Genomic DNA, 1,384 nt, shown 5'->3' on the forward strand with positions numbered 1-1,384 from the left:
CCACCAGGCCAGAGAAGACCTACCCTGAGACCACCAGGCCAGAGAGGACCTACCCTGAGACCACAAGGCCAGAGAAGACCTATCCTGAGACTACCAGGCCAGAGAAGACCTACCCTGAGACTACCAGGCCAGAAAAGACCTACCCTGAGACCACCAGACCAGAGAAGACCTATCCTGAGACCACCAGGCCAGAAAAGACATATCCTGAGACAACAAGGCCAGAGAAGACCTACCCTGAGACAACAAGGCCAGAGCAGACATACCCCGAGACAACCAAGCCCACAAGGAAGGTCACAACTCTAGGAACAACAACTTCACTTGAGACCACCAAGCCAGAGAAACATACCCAGAAACTACCAAGCCTGAAGTTACTGAGCCAGAAACCACGACTATTGTGGAGACAACAAGCTCATGGCTTACAACGGAAGTGACAAGTGCGTATACATATTTAGTTTGTATATATCTGTTCAATAACCTTTATGGATTCCCTTGGTTTTTAAGCTTGAAAGCTTTAACTTTGCTTTATACATTCTATTTGTATTGATCGAACTCAGAAGTAAATGAAATGAATTTAGAAAGAAACCTGGCAAGATTTACTAGTAGTAGAATTTATGTTTGATGTCTTTGCTTCAGCTGAATGTGCCAAGAAGGTGTATGGCTGCTCCTTCAAGTGCCAGGAGACTTGTCACTGCTACAGGTTCAAGATCACCCAGTGTGTGTTTGGTGACGCTTCTTCATGTGTCCCAACATGTGGCGAGTGTCCACCTTGTCCGAAGGGCTACGTTCGTGTGGACAGGAATCGCTGTGTGAAGCCGACAGAATGTCCTTGTGTTACAGCCGATGGCATTATTATTCCGGTAGGAAGTATTCTTTTACAGCTTGATATACCCAACTAATTATTATTGTAAACTATTCAGTATTTTGGTCTACTGTTCTTTTGAAACATTGTAAAATATCCCGAAACCCAATGTAGGTTAACTAAATCTACTAATTACTTCACAGCCTGGAACAACCAAGAAGATTGGTGAGTGCCGAGTTTGCGAGTGCTACAACAATGCCCTTACTTGCCGCGACATGTGCACAAAGCCTGAGATCACGACAACTGTGGCTACACCAGAGACCACTTCTGTTGGTACAACGACAACAACAGTACAGACTACAACATACAAGACACCAAGAAAGGTCACAACTCCAGGGACCACATCAGAGTCATGGACCACCACATCAGAGTCATGGACCACCACATCAGAGACCTACACTACCAGGCCAGAGAGGACCTACCCTGAGACCACCAGGCCAGAGAGGACCTACCCAGAGACCACCAGGCCAGAAAGGACCTACCCTGAGACCACCAGGCCAGAGAGGACCTACCCTGAGACCACCA

General features: G+C 46.9%; 1 protein-coding gene across 1 annotated transcript in view; it reads left to right on the forward strand.

The window, feature by feature from the left end:
• Nucleotides 1–633: 633 nt before the first annotated feature.
• LOC109462382 (cell wall protein RTB1-like) overlaps nt 634–1,384 on the forward strand; it is a gene marked incomplete at both ends in the record, with an annotated part of 4,122 nt that continues 3,371 nt past the window's right edge. The window contains 2 exons of the mRNA XM_019758921.1: nt 634–712; nt 1,118–1,265. Coding sequence (XP_019614480.1) covers nt 634–712; nt 1,118–1,265 — 227 coding nt within the window. The remainder of the gene's footprint in view (nt 713–1,117; nt 1,266–1,384) is intronic.

The sequence above is a fragment of the Branchiostoma belcheri genome, unplaced genomic scaffold (assembly GCF_001625305.1).
Source record: "Branchiostoma belcheri isolate BF01 breed outbred unplaced genomic scaffold, Haploidv18h27 scaffold1152, whole genome shotgun sequence".
Classification (NCBI taxonomy): Eukaryota; Metazoa; Chordata; class Leptocardii; order Amphioxiformes; family Branchiostomatidae; genus Branchiostoma; species Branchiostoma belcheri.